The 25168-nt window shown below is 42.4% G+C and overlaps 1 protein-coding gene and 1 long non-coding RNA gene across 2 annotated transcripts; one reads left to right on the forward strand and one right to left on the reverse strand.

The window, feature by feature from the left end:
• Positions 1-1519: 1519 nt before the first annotated feature.
• On the reverse strand, positions 1520-23336 carry LOC128806882 (uncharacterized). Its single transcript, XR_008436968.1, has 5 exons — positions 23097-23336; positions 10856-10941; positions 9394-9605; positions 9206-9286; positions 1520-1615 (listed from the first exon to the last, which is right to left on the reverse strand). It is a non-coding gene; the product is annotated as an uncharacterized LOC128806882 (long non-coding RNA).
• ALB (albumin) lies at positions 11969-22291 on the forward strand. The gene is made up of 15 exons (XM_053976738.1): positions 11969-12105; positions 12823-12883; positions 13717-13849; positions 14666-14880; positions 15482-15614; positions 15786-15883; positions 16665-16794; positions 17651-17865; positions 17990-18122; positions 18927-19024; positions 19184-19322; positions 19964-20187; positions 20680-20812; positions 21827-21883; positions 22109-22291. Exons 1-14 carry the CDS (start codon positions 12021-12023, stop codon positions 21875-21877), a joined length of 1848 nt encoding a protein of 615 aa, XP_053832713.1. The 5' UTR covers positions 11969-12020; the 3' UTR covers positions 21878-21883; positions 22109-22291.
• Positions 23337-25168: the final 1832 nt, after the last annotated feature.

Consider the following 25168-nt stretch of genomic DNA (forward strand, 5'->3'; position numbering starts at 1 on the left):
GGTTAACTTTGGACACTTGAGTTCATTGGTAGCATAAAGCTGCAGGAAATCGTGGAATCGTAGAACCACAAACTGGTTTGGGTTGGAAAGGATGTTAAAGATCACCCAGTTCCAGCTTCCTGCCATGGGCAAGGACACCCTTCACTACCCCAGGCTGCTCAAAGCCCTCTCCAACCTGGCCTTGGACACTTCCAAGCATGGGCCAGCCACAGGTTCTCTGGGCAACCTGTGACAGGGCCTCACCACCCTCCTAAGCATTGAGAAAAATGACAATCCTTTGTTACCTCTTTCATCTGTGATTTCTGCTTCTGTATTTATTCTATTTCCTCCAGGTTATTTATCATCCCACTGAGCACTCCATAGGAGTGGTGGGAAAGCTCAGGGTCCGGATTCAGTGAATACTTTCAGGAACTGTCTCCTATGTGCCAGATTCCTTAGAAAGTTCTACAGGACAAACAATGTGTTGAAACCTCTGCTGTGGTATAATTAGCCTCATGGATCTGCTTTCAGTTTCATTTACAACTGCTGGAAGCAGTGTCATTGTCAAGGTCAGGAAGCAGAGAGCAAAGGAGCATGAGTTTTGTTTGCAATTAATACAGGGACTGAAAAAAGTTCATAACTTCTTGAATTTTTAACCTGAACTCAGGACTGCTACAACTTCCACAAGGCTACCAAGCTGGTCATCCAAATAAACTTTAATCCAAACCCCAAATCCTGCCATTGTCACTGGTGAATGCTTTCATTGTCTTTGATATGTACAGTTTTGTCATCTTTGCAGCTTCTATATGTGCTGGAATGTTTTTATTTGTATCATTCAGGGAACTGTGAACCCCAGATTGTATTGTCTCAACACATACCAAAGGGACTCGCTCACTGGACCTCCTTGGTGCCAGCATGGAAGATCCATCTGAAATGGGAGGTAAGATAAACTACAATTAGACCATCATGACTTATTTTAAACAGAAGTAACAGAACTGAAGTTGTTCAGCAAGTATGCAATGACTGCTGTCCAAGGCAAAGGGAGAAAGAAGAAAAAGAACACAAACATTTGAACATTCAGAGAAGTGCAATTGTCCATGACGCATTTTAAGCCTTGTCTAAACCACTCAGTTTTAATCCCAATAAATTGCACATGGAAAAGAATTATTTAAAACAGATTTTATGTAGCCATATCATTTGCTTTAAAGTACGTTTTTTAACTAGCTCTATTTCTTCAATACAGTGAGTTTCCTGTGAGCATCTCATGTGGTGTGGCCTTGTGAGTAAAGAAAATAAAAACAATCCAGACAGATGGAGAATTTAAGAGGAGCAGTGCTAGCCCAGGAGAAGTGCATAGAGTTACAGCAGAAGGTAAATTTACATTACTGCTCACACTCAAACCCCTCCAGTCTGAAAGCCCCTTTGGGATCAACTTCTGCCTCTTTGGTGCAGCAAGTCAGGTGATTTTGCCCTTGGCTGTCCTTATCCGTGATCAATGTCATTGGAAACACACCAACGTATCCCACTCAAGTGCCTTGCCCATCATTTGTGTTCCGTCTCAGATACTGCTGGTGCATGTTCTATGAGTTGCTCTTAGAGCGTCAGGCCAGCTTTGACCACTTCCTCACAGGGAGAACTGTGAAAGGAAAAACAAGTCCAGAAAGCAAAATCTTTCAACAGTTGATTCAATGAATAAATCTGCTAGTGTTCTGTTAAAACATATGTTCTGTACAAAACATATGTTCTGTAATATATTTAATACTTTGGGAGTCTTAGTTAAGAAATGGCTTAAGCACTTGAAATCCTAAAATGCATTAGTACTCTGTGAGCCTTACATTTTAACATGCATAAATTATTCCAAAGGTGTGTTTCAGGCTCCTAATATGCTGGATAAGCTTTCAAAATTATTATCCTTTGTGAGTATAAACCTGAAAAATACCATGGCAAATAGAGGCAAAGGGCATCTGGACAAGATTCTGGAATCTTTCTCATTCTCTTCAAGCGTGGTCATGGGTAACATAAAACAGAGACAGGACAAATCATAAGATAAAGTGTATTTTTTTGTGTATTTCATGTATAAGGGATCTGTAATCCAAAACTCTAAATGAGACCTCTCAAGCTAAAGCCGCATCACCTATATTTGAATATTAAAGTTTACTTGTCAAATTAATGTTTAGCTGGTTGTTTTGGGTTTTTTTTTTCTGTTTTAATTGCTGGCATTTAAGGCAGCATCAGTTGTGGGCTGCACAGGAGTCAGCTAGTAGGATCAACATCTCTTACACTTTGTGTTTTGCCTGGGTTCAGCCAATCCATAATGATAATTTCTATAGTAACCACTTTTTTAAGTACACAATTGATTAGTTCTGAAATTAGTCCTTGAAACAGCTTCTCCTGGAGCAGCTTGGAAGATCTCTACGCAAGCAGCCTTCTGCTGGCATGCAGAACAACAAGGCTCAGGCTGTTTTTTCTCTCCTCATATAGAGTGTGCCTTGAAAATATTCATCCTCCCGGGGTAGTTTTATCTCTGGATAAGGAAGGGAGTGGGAATCTCCATGTAAAACTCGGTAAGACCTTGGATTCAGTGAAGGCAGTGTAAGAAATGCCTTTGGTATCTCAGAAAGGCACTTAAAGTGGAAGAAGATATTTTTACAGAGTTCAAATTAGAACTAGAAAAACTGTCTACAAGTTTTTGATGGTATAAAATTCCCTAACCCCCAAAGGTCCTGTGGAGCCTCTGCTTTCAAACAGAACTTGCCCTCACTTTTCCACTGTCTGCTGTTTCACTTATTGGCTACATATTGTGGGTTCCTGCTCTGCTTTAGGGGCCCTTGGGACTGGGTTTTTTAAAAACAGAGAGCTCAGTGTTTCTGTTATTTCAGTTGCACTCAGCAGGTGGAGCTAAAAGCCAGCAACACACCTGCAGCTAAAACTAGTCTGATTTTAATTCTTTGCAGTGCTTTGGAAATTAATTTTTATTAAAGCATTTACTAATTTTTACTAAAGCATTTACTAAAGAATCTTAAATATGTATGTCCTGAATTTTTTTTAGTGGACAGTAAATATTAAGTGATTATTTTGTGTGCAATTTATTTCCAGTGGGCTAAAGAAGCATTTCTGTCTGTGTGTGGCATTTACAATGCCATTGACTTTATTGCTAGCTAGTTACAAAGTTAGGAGCTACCTTGAATAGCTCTGTGTTCCTCAATTAGTGACCTTTTCCATAAAGAGAAAAAGTGCTGGTGGGGTGAATTTTCTTTTTGTCACTTGTTATCCTCTTACTTTCTTCTTTATGACTCTGAGTTCATTTATACTTTTTAAATGAGAAAATATCTCAAATGTCAAACTTATAACTGTCCGGTGAGTGAGCCTATGAGTATCTTGAAAGGTAAATCTGGATCTTTTATTCTCACTCATGAATTTTGATGCACAGCCTCAACTCAGCTTTCTCAAGTGTGTAATTTTCAATTATAGACAATATATTCATTTCCAATACTTAACTTTTCAGAACTCAGTTTGAATACAAACTCCAGAGCTCAGTTTGAACACAAATTACCAAGCTTACCTTCAGACATCACTACAGTCTCTCCATGTACACCAAAGCTCTTAAATGCTGCTTAATTTCAGTGAGTGTTAAACTTGGATTCAGCAAAGCACTTTATATGTAGCATTTATGTACCCTAATTCCAAATCCTGCACATCTCTTTGTTAGATAGTGATTGTCACAAGCCAGAAAAGCAGCCCAGAATTTTTGAAGTGCTTTATCAGCATTATCTCATATCTTAAGGAACTTCTCACATTTTGTATTTTTGATATGTTTCTTTAATTTCAAAAGACACCTGTAAGGACAAGGCAAACATTCTTTAAGAAAAGTGCCTCCATAAGCACTACACAAATAGTATGCAATAAGAGCACCAAATAAATCACACATCATTACTAATCAACAAGCCACGTTTTCTCTCCATTATTAATCCAACCCCAGTGAGGGCTGATCTCTTTTTTAGACACATCATTGTGGCAATTCTCTACAATTGTCACTTTCTTTGCCCACAAGAACATGAAATTTTTCTCAGTTTTGAGGTCTACGGTCTCTTTGTGCAAATAGTTTTGTTAACAGTAGGTGGCAGATTTCTCCTGCCTGAGAGCTTGGAATATGCTTCATCGGGCTAGTTCTTATGGAATGCTGATACCTGTTTATTCAGGACACAACATAGCTTCCCCCGTCAGAGCTCTCATTTAGGAAAAGGTTAGGCTTGAACAGAATTTTTAGAGTCATCTCAATATTACCTGAGCTAGACCTGCTTTTGCAGGTACATGTCCTACTTGTCCACTAACCAATCTAAAAACATTTCTGTGATTTGGTGTGAAATAACTTCCTTAAAAATATTGTAGGGAAGGTTGAAAATCTGCCTGGAAAGATCCAAGATACAACCTCCCTTTTATTGAGCTCACTTTCCAGAGAAATCAGGCAAGTTTTGGCACTGACTATGATGTGACCAGAATTAGGCCAATGCTGAATATATTTGAAAATCCAGCACAGAGGACCTGGTAACATTAGTGAGTTGCCAAGAAGCTCCTTAAGCAATATCAGTGCCCAAGAGACAGGAGTCTCTGCCTGAAGTGCAGTTATATACTAAAAGCAGGAAGGGAAAACTTGATTTTCCTTTCCGAAGGGGAAGCAGATAGGTTGCCTAGCTGATAACAAAGAATCAAATAAAATAATCTTATTTTCTTTGAAAACTAACTAACATAATACACCGAAGTTCCTTGGCAAGCCTAGTCTCAATTTCAATTTCTCCACACAATTTTTAGCTCCGATGTTATGTTGTTCTGGATTGAATTTTATGACCAGCTTGACTGTGAAGTTTTATTTTTGTGGGTGGACAGGCAAAATAACCTTAGCCCATGTCAGTGGAGTTTCTGTTTTGTGATAGTGGGAATGACATGGAACATTCTATAGCCACGAGTCTCTGATAGCACACATCCCAAGGTCCTGGGGGAACTGGCTGATGTGGTCTCCAAGCCACTCTCCACCATCTTGGAACAGTCACAGCTGTCAGGTGAAGTCCCCAGTGACTGGGAAAAGGGAAACATTTTATAAGAGGGGTAGAAAGCAAGACCCATGGAACTACAGACTGGTGAGCCTTACCTCTGTGCCAGGGAAGACATTGGAGCAGATCCTAATGGAAGCAATGTTGGGGCACATGCAAGACAGAGAAGTGATCCAGGACAGCTTCTCTAAGGGCAAATTGTGCCTGACCAAACTGGTCCCTTCATGATCATCAAATCCAACCAATAACCTAGCACTGGCAAGTGCACCAGTAAAGCATGTAAATTAACTGAATCCAAAATGTTTCAGTGGAAACATCAGAGTACTGATAAACTTCCATAAGATCCATAGTTACATTTCCATATTGGCTCTGACAAACCTGCAGAGAGGGCAGGCTCTGCACTTGAGAGACTTCTGTCAAGTGATACAAGAACATTTGTATTCTGGGATGTCAAAGGATCCATCCCAAAACTCCTCCTTGCTGACAGCAAAGAGGCTGCAGTGCCCAACAGTGCAGCAGGACCTCAGAAACCATGAGACTTGTGTTCATATCAGACTCTCAGCAATTTCAGGCTTCCTGGGCTCACCAGGAACGGTGTCCTCAGTCTTGACTTGGCAGTAGGCTGTCCTCTTTGCCAGAAGGAACAGGGAAAAATTGGGTTGAACACATAATTTGCCCAGCTTCCAATCTCCCAGTCCAGGGAGCCAGGAATCTCCCTAGATCTGCACTGACTTTATGGGAAGCCTTAAGCCTCTTTGCCCTGGGAATAGCTCCAGTGCTTAGACACCCACTCTGTTTTCCAGCACTCAAAGTCAAGGAGCAAAGTCAGAAACTCAAATCCACACTAAATTGAAGGTACCAGAGAAGGGCATTAATTGTTTTAATTGAATTTCCTGAGTTATTTTTGAGACCTGTGGATAGGCTATGGATATGCCTGACTGGCAATATTGAAGCGCTGTTGGTATGAGCAAAAAAGGCCTTTGGGCAGAAAGCAAATGTCAAGGACTGTCAGCATAGGGTTGGAGAGCACCACAGAGGAATGCCCTTGGGAGTGTAGCCTCTGCCTAATTGATCCAAAAGACAACACCAAAAGCTTCATGTGCAAAGAGTTCGTTAATATTTCTTTGCATGGCTTAAGAAGGATTCTCAGTTTAGTGGTCAAATTTAAATAAAACACAAACCAAACATCACAGCTATCTGGGCTTTGCACAGCCACAGATCTGCCTGATAGATCTCTTTAGTTCCTCTGATGTACAGACCAATCTTTTGATAACTTATTTAAGAGAACCACATGAACCATAGAGCTCTTTGCTAAGCTCAGTTGCAGTTTTTGGTCTCTGATGAAATTTTCTGATTCTGGGAATGTACTGAGGAACCTTTCTTCTAAAATCAGGTCTTCCTGAAGGCCCTCAAAATCAGAGAGAGTGAATTTCAAACCCCAATTATTCACATCTTCGAAAATCACAGTTTATAAGCACTACTCTAAAGAAAAACAAACAAATAAACCAAGCAACATTTCCTCAGTTTTGTATTATTTCTAGTCGCTTCCTTAACTCTGGGAATCCCAGGTTTGCAGTATTACATGTCATAGTGCAACAAACCCAGGTAAAGGAGAACATGGGAAGGAAAACAGCAACCTGAGAAAGACCATCTTTTGTTGCTGCTGCTGTAAATCCAGTTCTCTTCTAAGAGATCATTACATCCTGGTGTTATCACTGGCAATCTGATTCATATTGAAAGAAGTACTGAACCTGGAACTACAAGCCAGAGCTCACCTAATAAATGTGAATGCTGCTTGAAAAACAATTGATTTTTACAACAGAAAAGTACAGGTACTTGGATTTGACTAACTGAACTTTGCTTCACAGGCTAAGGCAGAAATGCGGGAATATTTCACCGTGCCTTTGGATTTCACTTGTGGGGACAGGAGGCTTCACATTTCATTCATGGAGCCTCAGAATTTGTAATTGCAGCAAAATATGCAGAAGTGGACTATCCTTTTATGTCAGCAAGTAAATGGCAGTGCCAAAATTTAAAATGTCTTGTCCTACCTGCTCCAGTAACAAGGACCTAAAAATGGCTCTACAAACTTTTCTTCTCCTGCTGAGGTGCCACCTGAGGCCCTGATTCTCAGTTAAAGAAATTCCAAAGACATTGGGGGATATTTGAGGTGGGAAATGCTATTCTTGCTCCATGACTTCATTTTTCAAAGTTCTGAGGGCTTTATCTTAAGAAATCATTTGCTCAGGAATAAAGGAAAGGCTGAGAAAAGAATCACTCCCTTTATCTCCTTAACACTTGAACATTTACAACTTGTCTTAAAGAGGTTAATTAGGATCTTCCCAAGAAAGAAACCAACAAAAAAACCCCAAGGGCCTAACAGAAAAAACAACACAAGAGCACAAGAGAACAACTGTAGCAGAAACACAGATTCTGTTTCTACAGAGATGGACATGAAGGAGAAAATATTTACCAGCTTGGCAGTTTTTAGGGCAAGATGGGAAACCCCTAAATTTACAATGAAACTAAATGAAAAATAAGGCAAGTAAGAGTGTCAGCACTGCCAGGTGATGCAGTAACATTGTGGGGGGCAGCTGCAGAATGGCAGAAATTTTCCACAAGTCCTACAGCCCCTCTAGACATACAGGATTTTTTTCAACTCTTAAAGTGTTTCAAGTTGAGAGCAAACCCAGTGGCTCCCAGAATCATTAGCTCATTTTACACATGTTTGTTTCTGATTTTAGCAAATACACCTGCTTACAGTTACAAAAAAGTTTGTAGCCATGTTTTTTTTTAAAACTGAAGGTTACGGATCAACGGCCTAAAGAAATTCAAAACAAAGAGATGCTCCAAACATTTCCTGATGTTCCTCAAAAGTTTTCATTATTTCTTTTATTGCTAAAGCTGAAGCACATCAAACTTAGGGAAGAAGTATTAACAATCTCTTGCCAAACAGAAGCTTTCAGCTTTGGCTCTTGACTGTACCACATTAAATGGCTCTTCTCTCCTGCCAAAGGCCATCAAGTAGCATAGCAGAGCAGCACAGAAATTGGAAACTGAGTGCCAAAAAGTTTATAGGGCACAAGTGAATGCACTGGATTCCAAAGGTCTCTGGGACTTATGTAAGAGGAAGAAAAAAAAAAAGATCTCCACCGATAGTCCTATCATGCGCCAAAAATCAATCACAGTAGCACAATGATTTCAGTTCCAGAGACAATTATCAAAGGCAATTATCAATAATTATCTTATTATTATAAGAAACACCGAAGGAAAAAATCTTCCTGAGAAGGAATTCTGGAATAGAGCAAAGCTGCACCTCGGGTATTTCTTTCCTGCATCTATTTTGTATTTAGATACAACATTTAGATATGCTCATACCAAGATATAACACTGATTTTTGCTGAGGAACCTTAGAAATGGATAATAGATGAAGCCAATACTCAGTTTTCTTGTGGATTACCTACTTGAACTGGCAGAGCAAAAAGTCATAGGGACGTGGAAAGTAGAGACAAGTTCTGAGAAGTCTCAGAATTGATACCCTCAAAAAGCACTGAAGGCTGTATATTTGGATATATTCAGGCAATCAAATGTTTAATAGGCGAAGCAAAGCTGTTCTTGTTCCTGCTGCCAAAGAATGATGTTGGCAAACGGTCATTAATAAGGAAAACAGCTACATCACTACACTGTGGACTTGTGCGACAAAGGGGTAGGGATGCTAGAATGGCCCAGGGATCAAGTGTACAGGATCAGCAAGAATAGTCATTCTTGTAGATTCAAAAATCCTTATTTGAATGATCAAGAACAAACCAGCACTGCAGGTGGGTGGCTGAAGCCAGAAGCCACTCACTGATGATATACCCACAAGATACACCTGACATGGAATGCTATTAGCTACACCTGAGCAGGTCTCTGCCTGCTCTGCCACGGTGATCAAACCCCTTCTGTCTTTAGGTTTGTTTTGCATCGATGAGTCCATCTCTGTTCAAACAAAAGCCATATATCTGAGATGTTTGACTCGTTCTACACAGGAGCCAGACATCAGTGATAAGAATGGCAAACATCCTGCACCAGAGCAGGAAAAAAAACCCAATGTCTGATAACTGTCCATGTGTCCAGAGCTACAGACATTTATTAAGAAATATACTGATCATTACAGTCATTGAAAAATAGCTACTCACTGCGGATACTGGCACAGGAATGTCTTGTCTCTAGGTTTGGTGTGTGCCTCATGGTTCAGTCCCACAAACAGAACTACAGGTCTTGAAAAAAAAGCAAGAAACAGCAGTAAATAAAATGGAGGGCCACAAAAGTAAAGGGTTTCTTGATGTCCTTTGGGTTCTGAGAGATTATTTCGAGAAGTACTTACTTCCCAAAAGGACTCTGACAGCTGTTCTTATGATCACATTTGTTTCTCAAGAGCCTCATTCTATATTAGTATATCTCGGTCCACTTTGTTTCTACTCTTCCACTTTGCACAGGCTGGTATGATGAAATATTTTAAAAGTATGCATCCTTTTTGTTTTCAGGTCAATTACTCTTGGAATTATTGTCCTTTGGTTCCCCATACGTGGAATAAAACTAATTATCATATGTAACTTTAGACATAAATGAGTGTTAAAATGGATCATCCTAAAATGCCATTGATAAATTCCTTTTTCTAATACCAGGACAACTTTATTGGAGTGAGCTCAATGCAGTATGAAAGCACTGAGTAACAAGAAACTCAGTATACTATTTAATATTGTTAAACAAACATGAGCATTGGAGTTCAGCTCTCAGCAGTTATATGAACCATTGGCATGAAGTACAGGACAGACAACAGAAGATATCTAGAAATAAACATGGACCCTGTATTCCAAACTTACATATTAACTCCAGGGGACCAGGAGTGTTCTTGCTAACACTGCACAATGCTGCAAGGGAAAATTCCAGAGAGCTTTCAAGATGCAACACTGCAATCATGGTGCTGAATTTCAGCTTTGCCCTCCCAGCCCTTAGCTGTAGTTTTCTGGAGACTTCTTTGGTACAGCCTGACAGCATCTCAAGAGCTGTTCTAAGACATCATTCACCAATACTACAGTTTTTTACCGCCTTATAGATATCCACAAAATACCTAAATGTGTGTTTCTGTCCCACTGAATGCTCTCTTAAGATTTGAAAGGAGATGGCTATTCTCTCACAGAGGTATATGGTCAGTAAAATAATTACATGCTGAATTAACAAGCTCTTTCCCTAGATTTTGTTAGGCTAAAGCAGCCCAGGTCTGAAAGGTTCAGATTGTTCATCAGTTCCCGGAATTCTCCAGAAATGTGGGATTTTGCTACAACCACCTGAAAACAATCACAATATCTAACATTAGGACATTTCTAACATTGCTTTTCTGCCAACCTGGCTTTCCTGCACCATCCTTCATGTAAGAGTTATCCAAATAACCTTTCAATTCCCAAAATAGAGCCTTGTTCATTTAAATCACTAACTGAATGCTGCTTTTCACCTACAAAAATATCAGGATCAGACTCAGGAAAATGCAGATTTTTTTTTTTTTTTTTTTTTTGCAACAGCAGCAAAACTATAGAAAACAGCAAAACAGCAGCAAGACTGTAGAAATTTCATTGTATCATACTATTCTGTGAACTCATCTCAGTTTTATGTGGTTATTCCTGGAGAAAAGAACAGCCTTTCTGGAACACAAGATGCATTGTGTGGGCATTTTCCTGAATGAAAACTGCCTGCAAATATTTTGAGCCTAGACATGTCATTTGCTTTATTTCAAATCTCTTTAAAAGCTCACACTCAGAAACAAAAGGAAGTATTATGCATGTACTTACTTAGTCAAATTTCCAGAAAACCGATCATGGAATTGTTCTTGCTATCCCCATTAGGAATAATACAGAGTTATGGCAAAACTGCCCACCTAAGGAAGAAAAACAGAGTAAACAAAGGGAATCTTAAAGACTAAGGAAGAGTTTGGAGACTACATGCTCAGCTCTACCACGTGGGCACTCACAAAGCAGAGCTGCAAGGCAGCACACAACCTCCAGTTGTGTGGGTTGATATCCACACATTGGGGACATAAATTAATTAAAATAAATCATAGTATCTCCCCCTGGGAAGCTACATCACTTTGCACTCAGCAAGGATACAACCTTGTACTTGTTTGGGAATTTCTGAAGCATCTCACTGGGTGTCCTAGAAAAGTAATTTTGATTTATTCCATGTCCTGGGGCTCTGTGCAAACTGCACATTTTTCTTGTTTCTGATCTCCTAAGTTACTGACTAATCATTGGGAAATTTTTCAGAGATGAGAGCAATGTTTAATTAAGAGATTACTCTTGGGAGGATGTCAGTACAAATGAGAAATTGCAAAAATTCTGAAATTATAGCTCTTGAACATGTTTACCCATGTGTTTGGCTGTTTTCTGGATATCGGTGGACAGCAGTACCCACAGAAAACCAGAGCAGGACCTAACAAATTCAGGTGCTCAAATCAGCCACAGCTGTCTAGATTAGCCAGCTCATCTCAATAAAGTGATTTAAAATTAAAATTCCCTAATTTCAAGTGGACTGAGTCCTCTCTGGGTCAGCTGTTGCTATACAATACCAACATGCTTTGCTTTTGAACAAATAGTAGGAAAGAAAAAAAGTCTATAGGATTAGCCCTGATGACTTTTTTGTCTGATGCCTTGAACTCCTTGTTTGTCATTTGATAAGGAAATTTACGTAAAACTTTATCTTTTTTGGGTGCTGGGAGGTTCAACCTCTTCAGGACGGAAAAGCCCAGAGTAACAACACAGAATAAATAACTAATATCAAATTAATTTTTTGTCAAGGTGAAGTTTTGTAATCTTCTTCAGGCCAAATGGCAATCCACAAATGCCAGCTCGAGGGTTAATATTTTACAAGCACAGGTAGTGAAGGGCATATAAGCAAATGTTCTTCCTTCAATCTTCCTAGCATTTTTGAGCAACTTTGCTCACATCATAATCGGAAACCATGAAGTGGTTAACATTAATTTCATTAATTCTTCTCCTGAGCTCTGCCAGATCCAGGAATCTGCAAAGAACTGCACGAGATGCAGGTAAGAAAGGACTAATTAGTTCTCTTGGAAGACTTTGTTCTATCAATTCAATGTCTTGAATATGGTTCCACAAACAATTAGTGGGAGCCTGATCCATATTGAACAGAAAAATATAATTGACTAGAAAAGAAAATAAATTAAGAGACAGTGGGGAGATGGGTAGGACACTCAGGACAACTGAACTGGGCGAGTAAGTGTGGTGCATGAGCAGATGTCAGTGAGTCAGGATCTGTTCCTTTCCAGCATGGAAAAAGCAGCTGCACTGTGCTTTTGGAAGTTCTGTCTTTTGACAAGTTAATAACTTAGCGTTCAGAAGAAGAAGGTTTGCTCTAATCAAACTGCAGCTGCACTGCTTTATTTGCAGCATTTGGGGGTGGTGGTTACCCAAAAGACACATCTGCTAACCCTAAATATTAAGTCCTAACAGTCATTTTGAATATCTGAATTAAGTTGCTGCTTACAGAGGTAAATATTCTATTAGGACCATAAAAATCACAGGCTTGGGTTCCATCAGAAAGACAAGCAAAGCTGTGAGTTAGGTACCTGTAGACAAATGAACAAGAAAATGTTCGATTTCTTAAGTTTTTAAGTATAAAAGTCGGATGAATGCTGAACACTTGTGAAAATCTGGCCCGTGGTGCCCAGAATATATTTCTCAGGGTCCAGCACAGCCAGTGTGACAGTGAGCATCACTACTCCCTTTGTTTTCCTTCCTAGACCACAAGAGTCCGATTGCCCACCGCTTCAACGACTTGAAGGAAGAGACATTTAAGGCAGTGTAAGTGAATGTTCAGCTTCCACCTTCTGATTGCTTCTTTTGTCTCTCTTGATATTGTACCAAAAAGGGAAAGTAAGACACACTGTATGAGCTCACAGGGAATGTGTATGTCTCACTGAAACACTGACTTAGCCTCTCACTGTTACTGCAAAACCTAGAAATATTTTAAGACCTGCAAACATCACAATTACTTTCTTGCTCTCTGGGAAAAGAACTCCTTGCAAACCTTGTGAAAAAGCCTCTGTTCCTTCTCTGAAAATAAAACAGGAATGAGGAACACAGGTTTGATATCCCTAGAATGAAGATAAATTATGCTGCATTGGCAACATTGCCAGAAAAAAACCACAAACAAACCACTAACCTGAAAAAACAAGGCTGTGACAGGTTTTCTGAGACGATTCAGTGATCTTCTTTTGAAACTGGTTTTGGGAAAGACAGAGGGCCCTGACAGAGACATAAGTGCTGACAGAAGGCAGCCTGGAGATCATAATTTGTAACAGTGGCCAAATCCAGCTTAGGTCACGGCATTTATGAGTTTGCTGGTATAAGTGACAGAAAACTCCAATCACAGTCTTTTCTGGTTTGTTCATAATTTAATATTCAATACTTGTTTTACTGGGAAGGTAAAAAGGTTATTGGGAAGGCTAAAAACATGTTCAGAAAGGAGAAGAGAACAAGACAGATGTGGGATCTGGCACTATGCTCTGCATGGCATTCTGGTTAACCTTCGTGCATGTCATTTGAACAAACCAGTTCAATTCAATTCAGAGGCACCTTGAAAATACTGCCCGATGTTTCTCAGTACTGATTCCAAACTGTGCTTTGTGTTTCAGGGCCATGATCACATTTGCCCAGTACCTCCAGAGATGCTCCTACGAAGGACTGTCCAAGCTGGTTAAGGATGTTGTTGATTTGGCACATAAGTGTGTGGCCAACGAGGATGCTCCTGAGTGCTCAAAATCACTGGTAGGCAGCGAATCCTTCACTATTGTATTTCTCCTTGCTCTGTGCAGCTGCCACCATCACCCTCCTTGAGGACTTACACCTGAACCTTTCAGGTGTGGCTGTTGTCACAGGCCAATGCTCAGATTTCAGTGCTTAAACAAAGCATTTGGTTTTGTCAGGTTTTAAACCTCTGCCTTTAAGTGCCTAATGATCCACGGATCCATATGTTGGTTACCAAATACCACACTTGGGTGGTACATTGCCTGAAAATAAATGGTAGCACTTAGTACAAAACACCAGCTGTGAAGTACAGGCCTAATTCTAGGTATTAAAGTGACCCAAGTGTGTGGATTTTCACACTGGGATGACTTGAAAAGGTGTGTGTGCTAATTTAGGGCATTTAGTTTATGAAAGTTTAAAAAAATTCCTCTAAAATGAGGTAACAAAAGAAGTTTGCAGGTATTTAGGATTGCTGGACATCTAACACTTGGAGCTAAACTAAGTTCTCCCTCAAGGTTTCCATCAAATCCTGCTTCAATTCATCTGAAAATTCAGTTTTGTCAGATTATAAGTAAAAGGAGATCACTGTCTTGCACAGAGTATTTTAAATTATAATTAACTTTTTTCAGTAAAGCATTGGAACCATTTTGATATTGAAGTACATAAAATAAAACTTTATAAAATTATTGAAAAACAGTAGACTGTTTTGATTTATGGTCTTCTTCAGTAAAAATGTATTTACTATTCAGCCTGGCTTTTCTTTTGCAGATAAACAGACAATACATTGCACTGTCTAAATATAAACACTAGTTCTGACCCTCACATGTCCCTCTACAGCCCTCCATTTTCCTGGATGAAATCTGCCAAGTGGAAAAGCTCCGCGACTCATACGGTGACATGGCTGACTGCTGTGGTAAAGCTGATCCCGAAAGAAACCAGTGCTTCCTGTCCTTCAAAGTTCAGCAACCAGACTTCATCGCACCCTACCAGAGACCAGCTGCTGACGTGATCTGCAACGAGTACAAGGACCATCGGGTGCAACTCCTGGGAAAGTAAGGAAAATGGCCACTGGTTCTTTCTTATCCTGATCACATTTTCTCATTTCATGTGAGAGCAGGTTTTTGCATTCCAAACAGGGGTTAAGGATCACATTTTATACAACTTGGATGACCTTTCTTCCCCAAACCTGCTGAAAATTCACAGTGTTTCCAATATTGATTTAATAACTTATTTGCTCCAGCTTCCTACTACTCTTGGTGTAATTGGCAAGAATGAAGAAAGGTAACAGCAAAAAGAATAAAAATTGTCAATAAAATGTTGGTGAAAGGGCCACAGATGAATTTTTCACACTAAAAATCAGAACTTTCAAATATTTGACAAGACATTTTAAAAAAGCAGATGGCCATCAAACCAGATGGCTGACAACATCAGGAGTTCATCCTTCACTGACAGTTACTGAGTCCTGCCTTGGGAAGGGTGGGATTTAGCAGAGCATTTCCAATCAGCAAGCATTATGTCTCAAAAGCAGATTACTAAACTAGATTTCTAAAGTAAATTTTTAAACTAGGAAAAAGTTAGAGAAGCTGCAAGAGGTTTAAGGCCATTTGCTGTTGTCACTGGAACATGGAACTAACACTTTCCTTTTCCTTCTAGTTTCATCTATACTGTTGCAAGAAGAAACCCCTTCTTGCACGCCCCAGCGATCCTGGGTCTGGCTGCTGAGTATGAAAATGCACTTAAAGCCTGTTGCTCAGAGAGTGATGTTGGTGCTTGCTTGGATGGAAAGGTACAGCAGCTTTGTCTCTGTGGATAACACTAAGCAACTGAGTGAGAAACAGGCAGAATTCTCCTGTTCATGCAAAGCTTTGCATGAAGAACTTGGAGAGACAGGTCAGGACTAATCCTATCCATTGGATGTAATCAGTTTAATGTGACAATGTGTGTCCTGTTACCACAGGCAGCTGTCATCAAGGAAAGAGCCAAGAAGATAGATGTGCACCAGCAGCACGGATGTAGACTCCTCCACAAGTATGGTGAGAGGACTTTCGAAGCAAGGTAAGTTCCAATCACTTTTTTTGATAAAATGTAGGTTTGTCAACCTGTGAGAGAGATCTAGGAAAAGCTCAGCTGTGAGAGTTGCAGAGCAATTAAACCATCTCTGGAAGCAGTCCAGAAAATGGAGAATTAAATGTTGGAATGTCCCTCAGAACCAGAGATTACAGTGTGCTTAATCCACGCTTTTGCCAAAGCTGTACCCCTGCTCCAGTGCCTACAGATTTCAGTGATGGACACATCACTAATCAGCAGAGTAAGGTGCTAGTTCGAACCTTAAGCCAACCAAAAAGTCAGATTTGGCAGAATCACAGTTGTTAAAACATTTGCTTGTAAGACAAAGAAAAGCTTTTACAATTTAATAACTGGATCAGCTGTTGGGGCACAGAGAGGTGCTTTGATTCTGTGGCCAGTCTGATACACTAACATTGACTAGGATTATCTTATAGACATAGTCAGCTTTCATTTAAAGGTATAATCAAGACTACATCTATCTGTGCCAAGTAATCTGGAGCACTGTCCAGTTGCTCAACAGTGATGGGGAATACTAGGGTGTGATTCCCACAGTTCAGGCAGAACAGAAGAACCACAGACTTGCTCCTTTCTGGCTTTACTGGTACAGATGTTGATGCCCTTTTTTATTTTAGCCACCAGAAACTGGATGAGAAGCATGAGTATTTTCTTGAAACAATCCTGACCTACCTTATCATGCGTTAGTGACTTGCAAGGTTTTCGTTCCCTACAGTGCTTTAAAACAAGTGTCTTTCTTTCCTTTTCTACGCAGTAAACTTATTCGTATGAGCCAGAAGTACCCCAAGGCTCCATTTGCAGAACTTGTTAAGATGGTCCATGAAGTGAAGGATGTCCACAAAGAGTGCTGTGATGGGGACATGGTGGAATGTGTGGATGACTGGGTGAGCTCACTGTTTTAAAACAATGTTGACATATTTGAAAAATGTTTAGAAATATAGTAATTCATGTAGCTACCCATTCACAGTCCAGGGAACTTAAACTTGTACTCAGCACTGCTGGAAGGCTCCTCAAGCACTGAAAAGCTCAGGACTAGCACAATTGACTCTTACTGGAAACAGGATTTGGCCCAGCTCTGGATCTAGCCCTGTCTAATCATAGGGACAAGAAGCCATTACTTAAACTTTATCCACTGTGTTTGGCCAAAATCAGAACATTTAACAGGGAGGTTGTTTGATGGTATGTATTCGCTTCAACTCAATCATAAATATAGGGAAAAAAAAGCAGAGGCAAAAAGACTGCAAATTTTTCTCCTGTCCTGTCAAGTGTACTGCCACTAATCCAGCCTTCCTGTAAGTGCCAATGAATGCCAGAGAACAGATTAACAAACCTCTGCAATAGTCAGATGATTTCAGTATTGCCTGGCTGACTCAAACTTGGACACACTTGTTGACCCAGCTCATTCCAGTGCTCTGGGGTTACCACATGTTGTCCTCTATCAGAGCTGGGAATTTTCTCAGGACTTACAAGATCCATCAAGCATCCTTGTGACAGAGTACTCAGTGATGTGCCCTGGCTTTCCAGAGTTTGGGTTCTCAGAGTGTCTAGGATCAGGGAAGGAACCATTCACCCTGCACATGCCCCAGTTATTTCTCTTTGTGTGAAGACAGCATTTTTTTAGCAAAGTGCTAAGTAAATAGGTGACCTGAGTGAAAAGAGTCTGAAGCAGAGAGAGCAGATTAATTAATCTGTCTTTAAATTATTTCAGAGCTTGTCTGATACTATGCATTAATTTTACAGTCAGAGCTGGTGGCCTCTGTGTGCGCCAAACATGATGTTTTCTCAAGCAAACTCAAGCCCTGCTGCGAGCTGCCAGCTGTGGAACAGACCAAGTGCATCATGGAGGCAGAGTTTGATGACAAACCTGAGAATCTTCCTTCACTAGTTGAAAAATACATTCAAGATAAGGAAGTGTGTAAAAGCTATGAGCCAAACCATGATGCATTCCTGTCAGAGTAAGTAGTGCCTACAGCATTCCAAGCTCTTTGTCCACCTGAGGAAGTGTCCTTGTTATTACTGCACTGTGCTGATGAAAGAAGCACGTTATTCAGGAGCTCTGTCTGCTCCTGTGTCTTTCAGGTTTGTTTATGAATATTCACGAAGACACCCTGAGTTCTCCACACAGCTGATTATGAGGATTACTAAGGGATATGAAACACTCCTGGATAAGTGCTGCAAGACAGACAACCCTGCTGAGTGCTACGGAAACGCTGTAGGTGCAAAGCTTTGTTTGCAGATGACTAAAATGCTTGGTTGGTACCTGTCATAAAAGAATTGTGTTGAGAAGCTCCTACAGAAGAGCAGACAGGAAGCTTTTGGAGAGGCTAATTCCAGGGGAGGTTAATGTCCTGATGGGAGATGAAGCAGTCCGTGGCCCGTGGCAAGGACACAGGGTTATCTCAGATCACAGAGTAATTTCATTTGTCACATCACATTATTTCAGAGTAGTCTCACTCAACTGTCTGATGCCTCTGTATCTCAGTTGTGATTCTGCTTGTCCTGAGGCTGACAATTAATAGCTCAGTTATTCTCTGAGCTCCACTCATACACTGAGTACGGCTGCTCATGGATTGTGATGGGAGTGTGCGTGACCAGCACACAGAGACACCTCAGCTTAGGTCTGATCCACAACTCAGTCACATACAAGACACAGCATAAGTTGAGTTCCTGAAAGCTTTGGCCAAGAGATGTTCCCCTTGTGGTTGATAATAATTTGAAATATTTACTTGATTTAAACAAATAAACCCCCACTGCTTAGAAAATAAGTCCAATAGGTAATTAATTTAAGTTAAATTTTTACAAAGTGGCTGCCTTTTTCAAGGAAATTTCCGTTAGAACTTAAGACCCACTAGGGAATCAATTCCTGCCTACACCCTCCTGACTATACAGAAGTGATCAACCTTGCAAAATGAGTATTTTGTAGTTAAGGTGTAGAAGTGGTCAGAAGTTACATTTGTATGACTGCTACCAGCAAGTCCTGCTCTGACATTACTAATAAATCTGTACTTGTTTGCAGCAAGAGGAACTGAACAAGCACATCAAGGAAACCGAGGATGTTGTGAAGACCAACTGTGAGCTGTTCAAAACCCACGGCGAGGCAGACTTCCTTAAAGGGTGAGCGATTCCTGATAAATATTCTGGAGTGTAATGAATTACACTGGCTGCTCTGGGCAGATGGATTTGGTCTTCACTTCCATTTTCCCTTCAGTGGGCTAGATATGCTTGTATTAGAAGAATGCTCTACTAACAGTCATTTTGATTTGACTTTGTCAGAATTCTGGTCCGCTACACTAAGAAAATGCCTCAGGTATCAACTGAGACCTTGCTGGAAATCGGGAAGAAAATGACAGCCGTTGGCAACAAGTGCTGCAATCTTCCTGAGCAGCAACGCATGTCTTGTTCTGAGTACTATGTGAGTACATGGATTTATCCTTTCCCTTTTCCTCTTGGGAGATTTTTCCTGTCGCAAAAATACTGAATTTTGGTGAGATAGCAAACAGTGATTTTTCATAAAAACCACACTAAGCATCTACCTAACAGAATTCCAAGTCTGTTCATTTTTTTAATGGATGTGAGAGCCTAAATACCTATCTAATGGTATCTTGTAAGAATTTTAGTTAAACTTGGCTTCCCCTCAGCAAGCAGAAGTGAGTTCATAGAATCATAGAACCACAGAATGGCCTGGGTTGGAGGGAACCTTAAAGATCATCCAATTCCAACACCCTGCCATGAGCAGGGACGCCTTCCACTGGACTAGGCTGCCCAGAGCTCCATGACTGAGACTGTGGCAGGTTGCATTTGGGAAAGCTAAAGAGTGTCCTAAGACCCTCAAACCTGCTGATTGTAACCCAATGCCCAGACTGTTTGCAGATGAAGAAACACCTTAGTCCAGGAATACCAATATATTTTAAACGTTAAACATGTACCATTTCCCAGCAGGTGTTACATTCAAAAGCTTCCACTTCCAGCTATGCTATTGTGATACGAGCATCACCTAGTTGCTGTGTTTTTGGGAAGATGTAACTAACCTTTGCCCTAATCTTTTCTTTTCAGCTGAGTGTCATCATTGAAGATATGTGCAAGAGACAGGAGAGCACCCCTATCAATGACCAGGTTTCACAGTGCTGCAATGAACTCTACTCTTACAGGAGACCATGTTTCACTGCCCTGGGCGTAGATACCAAATATGTGCCTCCACCATTTGACCCCATGATGTTCAATTTTGATGAGAAAATGTGCAGTGCTTCTCCGGCTGAGCGCGAAGCAGGGCAGCTGAAGTAAGCTCCAAGAAATACCTTGTAGGGAAGCTTTTGAAGTGTAGCACGTTGGGGAGTGCAGAAGGAAGCTACACCCTCTTTTGTAACCTGACTGGGGCTTCACTAGTGACAGAGAAAACCAGATGGAACTATGTGTTTGCACTGACCTGGTCAGCATACAACATCAAGTAGTTTGGAAGAGGCAAAGGAGAAATTTTTCTTCATTTAAAATCACTCTCTTAACTGATCAGTTTCATGTAGGCCCACTGCCAGTGCAAATCTTGAGATGTTCTTAATTAAGACAACATACAGATCATCTCCCCAAGTTTTTACCCAGCTGTAACTGAGTTAACACAAAAGAAACAGATGGTTCTGTTAGACTGGGAGTTTGGAGTCACCAACAGGCACAGGCTCATCTAGGCATGACAAAAAAAAACCCTCAAACGAGCTGTGTCTGGGGAGAATGGTGTCTTGTAAGGCAAGATTAATTGTGTCTCGTGGCTCTGTTTTCAGATTGCTCGTCAACCTCATCAAGCGCAAGCCCCAGATAACAGAAGAACAACTAAAGACAGTTGGTGGGGGTTTCACTGCCATGATGGAAAAGTGCTGCAAGCAGTCAGATGTTGAGGGGTGTCTTGGGGAAGAGGTACTTTCTATCTCCTTTTAAAAAAACAAAACAAAAAAACAAAACAAAACAAAACAAAAAAAAAAAAAAAAACCAAAAACAAACAAACAAAAAAAAAAAAAAAAAAAAAAAAAAAAAAAACATAAAATCCACACACACAAAAAAAGAAAAAGCCAAAACAACAAAAAAAACCCAAACCACATATACAGGAACCTGGAAACTGAGCACTGGAAAGTTGTTCTGCAAACTGATGTGGTCACTTTGTCCATGTGCCCTTACAATAAATGGCCAGAGCTTACTGTGTATCTTGGTGCACAGATTATAGTCACTGAACAATTCCACATGGAAAAGTTGTCTGGAGGTAGTTTAGTCAAAGCACATCTCCATCCCAGATTAGATGAAGTTCTCTCAGGCCTTGTCAGAAAAGCCAGATACCTACAAGCCACAGCTGACAAATATCCACGTGTAGAATTTAACTTTATCTCTAGCATACATAAACTTCCTTTTGTGCTACAGATCCTTACAAAACTCTGGGATTACCAGTAAAAAGTGCATCTGGATCAATTCTCAAAACTGCCCAGCAAGTACAGATATACTGGGAGTTTGGCTGCTCATGTCACAGAAAAGGTTTATCTGGAGCCACATGGCATTGCCAGGAAGTATAAATGACAGTTTGCCGTAGCAACCTCATTATAATGTAGGGCACAGAACTATTACTAATATCTTAAATTGCTTAATAATCCAATTACTTTTGTATTTATATCCAAAGTGTTACATAGTTAAATATATTGGGAAGACTTAGGAAAGAATGATTTTGTCTGTAATCAGTTCTGAAAGTTTCTTTCCTCCTTTGCCAAAATTGGAAGACACACAACATCCAGGGGCTCATGGGTTCTAGGGTCAGGAAGAACCATCAGAATTATCCTTTGAACCATAATTGAAGCACGAGTTTAAGTTTCTAACAGTTCCTTCTCAAACACAAGCTACTTTTCTCCTTGGTTTCTCTCTGACAACTGTTTGTGTTCCTTTTCCTAGGGTGCTGCCCTAATAGTCCAGAGCAGAGCCACATTAGGAATTGGTGCTTAACCTAAGGTAGGTAGCAGCAGTAATGCACAAACACCTTTGTCTGCCCCTTCCTGCACACCCTTCCATCCACTTAACTTCTTTATCCCCAAAAAGCATCCAGCTTCCCTTCAACCACCACCTGTGCTTTCCCTAATTCTTTAACCATCTGCCACTGCACAGGGCTCAAACAATTGAAGTACTACCAGTATGCTGCCATTTTACAAAATACTCCCTTTTGTCTCTCCAATCCAGGTTGCCAGTGAGAAAAACATGAAGAAAAAACTTTCTGTGTAACTTTTCCCACCCCTTATCCTTTTTCATTTGGTACTGAATGAATATTTCATCAACCCTCTGTGTTTTGTCAGACTCTGTGCTTTTCAATTCCTTCACTTAAAAAAAGAAAAAAAAAATAAATAAAGGCTTTATAAAACTGCACACCTGTCCCTGTCTCCTGGTGACCACCATAAGGCAAAGCTCAGCAGTGCTGCCTACACCAAACGGCTATTCTGAGTAGAATATATGGGCAGAGAGTCTGTATTTCAGATTTTTTTTCCCTGTTTATTGCTCTTGGAAATTTTTTATGAAAGAATATGAGAATTTAGAGAGACTTTAATACCCTGATTCAATTGCATGCCGATTTTAGACTTCACTTCGACCATTATAATTACATATTAAGAGAAGCTTCAAAAGTACTGTTTGATCTAAAGAAGAGGATTAGCAAAGAGCTCTTGTAAAAAAAAAAAAATAACTTTTACACCAGCCACAAATCAAGCATCTCTTCATTTGTAAGAGTTGCAAATGGCCCTGCTTTGAGACAGCTTTCATGTCTTAACTCGATTTTTAAAAAGTGTTTTAAATTTTCTCCTGAGAAGCTCACCACCTAAATCATACCCTTCACTACAGGAAACTCCCCGGAGAGACATTTCCTGGCCCTATGTCAACAAAACCGCGTGATTTGCTACGGCATATTTCAGCTCACCGGCCCGGGGAGGCTCAGGCCGTGGACGGTCCCGGTCCCGGTCCCGGTCCCGGTCCCGGTCCCGGTCCCGGTCCCGGCAAAGCTCCCAGTCCCAGCACCGCTCACCTGCTGCCGCTCTCTGGGCGCAGACGGCGGAACCGACACAGAGTTATATCCTCTGCCGCTGCTGCTTTTGCGGCCCCGCACAGGCACCGCCCGCCCCGCCCCCGGCCGACACCGCCTCGCTGCCGGTCCCGCCCCAGCCCGGCCCGACACCGACACCTGTGCGGGCTTCCCGCCTTCACCGCTCGAGGCTCTGTACGAGAATCCGAGCCCGGTGCTGCCCCGGGAGAGGCGGGGACCGCGCTCCCGCCGCTCTCCGTCCCGGCGCCCCGAACGCGGAGGCGGCGGCTGCCCGTGAGCGGCTGCCCGTGTGTAACGTGAGGCGGCAGCCGCTTTCCCGAGCAGCGGCTGGGCCAGGCCCGCTCGCTGCGTTCGGCCATACTTGGCTTCGTTCGTCCGAACTCGGAGCCGCTCGCTGCGTTCGGCCGAACTCGGCTCGGTTCGGCAGAACTCGGAGCCGCTCGCTGCGTTCGGCCGAACTCGGCTCGGTTCGCCTGAACTCGGAGCCGCTCGCTGCCTTCGGTGGTTCTCGACTCGGTTCGGCAGAACTCGGAGCCGTTCGTGCGGTTCGGCAGACCCCACTCGGTTCGGCTGAACTCGGAGCCGCTCGCTGCTTTCGTCTGTACTCGGCTCAGTTCGGCTGAACTCGGAGCCGCTTGTCGGACTCGACTGTACTCGGCTCGGTTCGGCCCAGCTCGGAGCCGCTCGCTGCCTTGTGCCGAACTCAGCTGCACTCCCCGCAGCTCGGCTCCCTGATGGCGGCGCCGCCTCACGTTGAACACGCGCAGCCCGGGGCTCTCCTGCTGCCGCGTCCCGCGGGCGGCCCGGCCAGCGCACGGACACGAGCGGGAGCGCGGGGTCGGGCAGGAGCTCATTAGGCAGTGACTGCAGCCGCACTAATTAATGGGCACGAGAGCAGCAGGCCGGGTTCGGCCGAGCTCGGCTCGGTTCCGCCGGACTCGGAGCCGCTCGCGGCGTTCGGCTGTGCTCGACTCGGTACTCAGAGGCGCTGGCCGCGTTCGGCCGAGCTCGGCTCGGTTCGTCAGAACTCGGAACCGTTCGCCTAGTTCGGCTGACTCGGCTCGGATCGTGCGAACCCGGTGCCGCTCGCTGCCTTCGGCTGAACTCGGCTCGGTTCGGCTGAACTCGGAACCGCTCGCTGCGTTCGGCCGAACTCGGCTCGGTTCGGCTCCGCTGGGCTCGGCACCGTGAGGGCAGCGCGTGCCGGGCCAAGGCGCTGTGCGGGAAAGCGGCGGCCCCCTTACGTTAAGCACCGGGCTCCCCTCACGGCTGCGTGAGTCCCCACCCTTTCCTTTGGGGTCCCCGGCTGCCGAACGAAGGCTTCGCCGGGGCTATGAGCTGTCAGTTTCCCCGAGGAGGGTCCCGCAGCGAAGGGGTTGCCGTGTCACATTTCACACGACAGCAGTTCGAAACTGCGCCTAATCGAGCTCTCTTCAGCCGAGCTCAACCGAACAGAGGAGACCCTTACAAGCCGGCCAAATCGAACCGAGCTCGGCCGAACCCGGCCTGCTGCTCTCGTGCCCATTAATTAGTGCGGCTGCAGTCACTGCCTAATTGTTATGAATAGTTTCCAGGTATTTCCCAGAAACGTGGTCAGGGCTTTCCTAGTTCCCATGGCAACACTAAAAGACCGATATTGAAATGCTAATTAGCTAATTGCTCTGTTTGTTTTCTTTAAACTACCTGGGAACAACCGGCCCCCCACCCCTCCACGCTGCCACTCTGAGACTAACATGCAAATAGAAACCCCTTAGGATCATGGGAGTATTTTTAGGAGATAAAAATGAATATAAATCAAAAACTGAACACAATAGAGGAGTCTAGATAAATGCCCTAGCTGAGGAAGAGGGAAACACATCCCCTGACTGGCTTTTAACCATCGCCATCACCTAAGAGAGAACAGACTATATTAGGCTCTGAGAAGCAGGGAGATAGAGACAGAGAGCCCTGGTGCTGCCACCATGGAAGGAGCGGGGACAGCTGTTGTTCTGGACTTCAGCAACAGACTCTGCACACCACGCCTCCTCATCCTCGGGCCACCGGTGTGCCACAAGGAAAGGAGAAAGGACAGCTGCTGCTCGGGACTCCAGTGACCGACTCTGCACGCCGCCTTCCTTTCGGCTGCCTGGGAAAGCTACGACCGCGGGGGCGAGCTCTGCGTCGAGCCCCCTGCCCAGCTGATCTTTTTAATAAAGAGCTGAACATTAATA

The sequence above is a fragment of the Vidua macroura genome, chromosome 4 (assembly GCF_024509145.1).
Source record: "Vidua macroura isolate BioBank_ID:100142 chromosome 4, ASM2450914v1, whole genome shotgun sequence".
Lineage (NCBI taxonomy): Eukaryota > Metazoa > Chordata > Aves > Passeriformes > Viduidae > Vidua > Vidua macroura.

What these genes read in the sequence shown, in the direction of transcription:
- ALB (XM_053976738.1), top strand. Translation starts at nt 12,021, where the DNA reads ATGAAGTGGTTAACATTAATTTCATTAATTCTTCTCCTGAGCTCTGCC. An exon ending in CTGAGTGCTCAAAATCACTG is followed by an intron (nt 13,850 to 14,665) that starts GTAGGCAGCGAA and finishes GTCCCTCTACAG; the next exon opens with CCCTCCATTTTCCTGGATGA. An exon ending in GAGAGGACTTTCGAAGCAAG is followed by an intron (nt 15,884 to 16,664) that starts GTAAGTTCCAAT and finishes TTTTCTACGCAG; the next exon opens with TAAACTTATTCGTATGAGCC.